At 68.4% G+C, this 1,019-nt stretch overlaps 2 protein-coding genes across 2 annotated transcripts in view; one reads left to right on the top strand and one right to left on the bottom strand.

Moving 5' to 3' along the window:
- LOC104839754 (septin-12-like) overlaps positions 1-408 on the top strand; it is a 2,480-nt gene extending 2,072 nt beyond the window's left edge. Inside the window, exon 9 of the mRNA XM_010580216.1 lies at positions 40-408. Coding sequence (XP_010578518.1) covers positions 40-184 — 145 coding nt within the window. The 3' untranslated portion in view covers positions 185-408. The remainder of the gene's footprint in view (positions 1-39) is intronic.
- The window catches only part of CACTIN (cactin, spliceosome C complex subunit), an 18,258-nt gene that overhangs the window by 8,042 nt on the left and 9,197 nt on the right, over positions 1-1,019 (bottom strand). The gene's annotated exons all lie outside the window — the stretch shown is intronic.

Consider the following 1,019-nt stretch of genomic DNA (forward strand, 5'->3'; position numbering starts at 1 on the left):
CTGGGGGGCAGTGATTTGACACCCTTCCTCCCCGGGCAGGTCTCACCTGCAGGACCTGAAGGACATCACCCACAACGTCCATTACGAGAGCTACCGCGTGCGGCGGCTGAACGAGAGCAACCGGCCAGCGCTGAGCCCCCTCAACGGGCTGCCCGGCAAGGGTGAGGGCAGCAGCAACCTCTGAGCCACCATGTCCCCGTGTCCCCCCCTACCCAGAGTCACCGCTGGACCCCTGTGGCAGTGCCTGTCCCCTGCCCACCAGTGGCTGTGCCTGGACCCTGCCTGGGGTGAGGAGCCTCTTGAGAGTGCCAGGCTGCCCCAGGTTGGGTTCCCCGAGCCCTCGTCCCCAAGCTCCACCATGGGCACAGACCCCCCTGGACTCTGCACAGCATTAAAGATTGACCCAGAGCCTTCAGCCTTCACCATCATCATCCTTCTGCTGGACCCCCCGCTTCTGACATGCCACCACCCTGCTGTGCTGCTCCAGCTGCTGGGGCCATGGGGTGAGATCCCCCCCCACAGTGCTGCCAGGATGCCCGGTGCCAGCCCCAGCCGGGCACCCCAGAGAAGTGGCGGTGCTGCCGGCAGGGTGCAGGTGGTGCCGTGGGTGGCCGGGGCAGGAAGGGTGCGGGTCTGCTCCCCACAGTCACTCCCCCCCGCCCTGCCTGGTGACGGCAGCTGGTACAGCCGGACTTTGAGCCGCTTATCAGGTGGCGGAGGTGCCGGGAGGGGTGCGGATGTGCCGCGTGCAAGCGTGTGGGGGGGCTACACCTGACCGCTCCCCGCTGTGGCACCCCCCTGTCAGGGGCACCCAGCACTGGGTGCAGTTCCCCCAAACCCCTTGGGCAGACCCCATGGGTGCTGGCTGCTGGCCCTGGCACGGTGTGGGGATGGAGGTGCTGGGGCAGCCCCCCCAGTGCTCCGGGGGTGCATGAAAGGCCCCTTTGTGCCTCCCGCCACAGGCAGGACTGGAGTGCGGTGGCCAGGATGGTGGCACACGGTGCCTCCCTGCCCCCCCC

This window comes from Haliaeetus leucocephalus, unplaced genomic scaffold, assembly GCF_000737465.1.
Source record: "Haliaeetus leucocephalus isolate CR32 unplaced genomic scaffold, Haliaeetus_leucocephalus-4.0 Scaffold76, whole genome shotgun sequence".
Taxonomy (NCBI): domain Eukaryota; kingdom Metazoa; phylum Chordata; class Aves; order Accipitriformes; family Accipitridae; genus Haliaeetus; species Haliaeetus leucocephalus.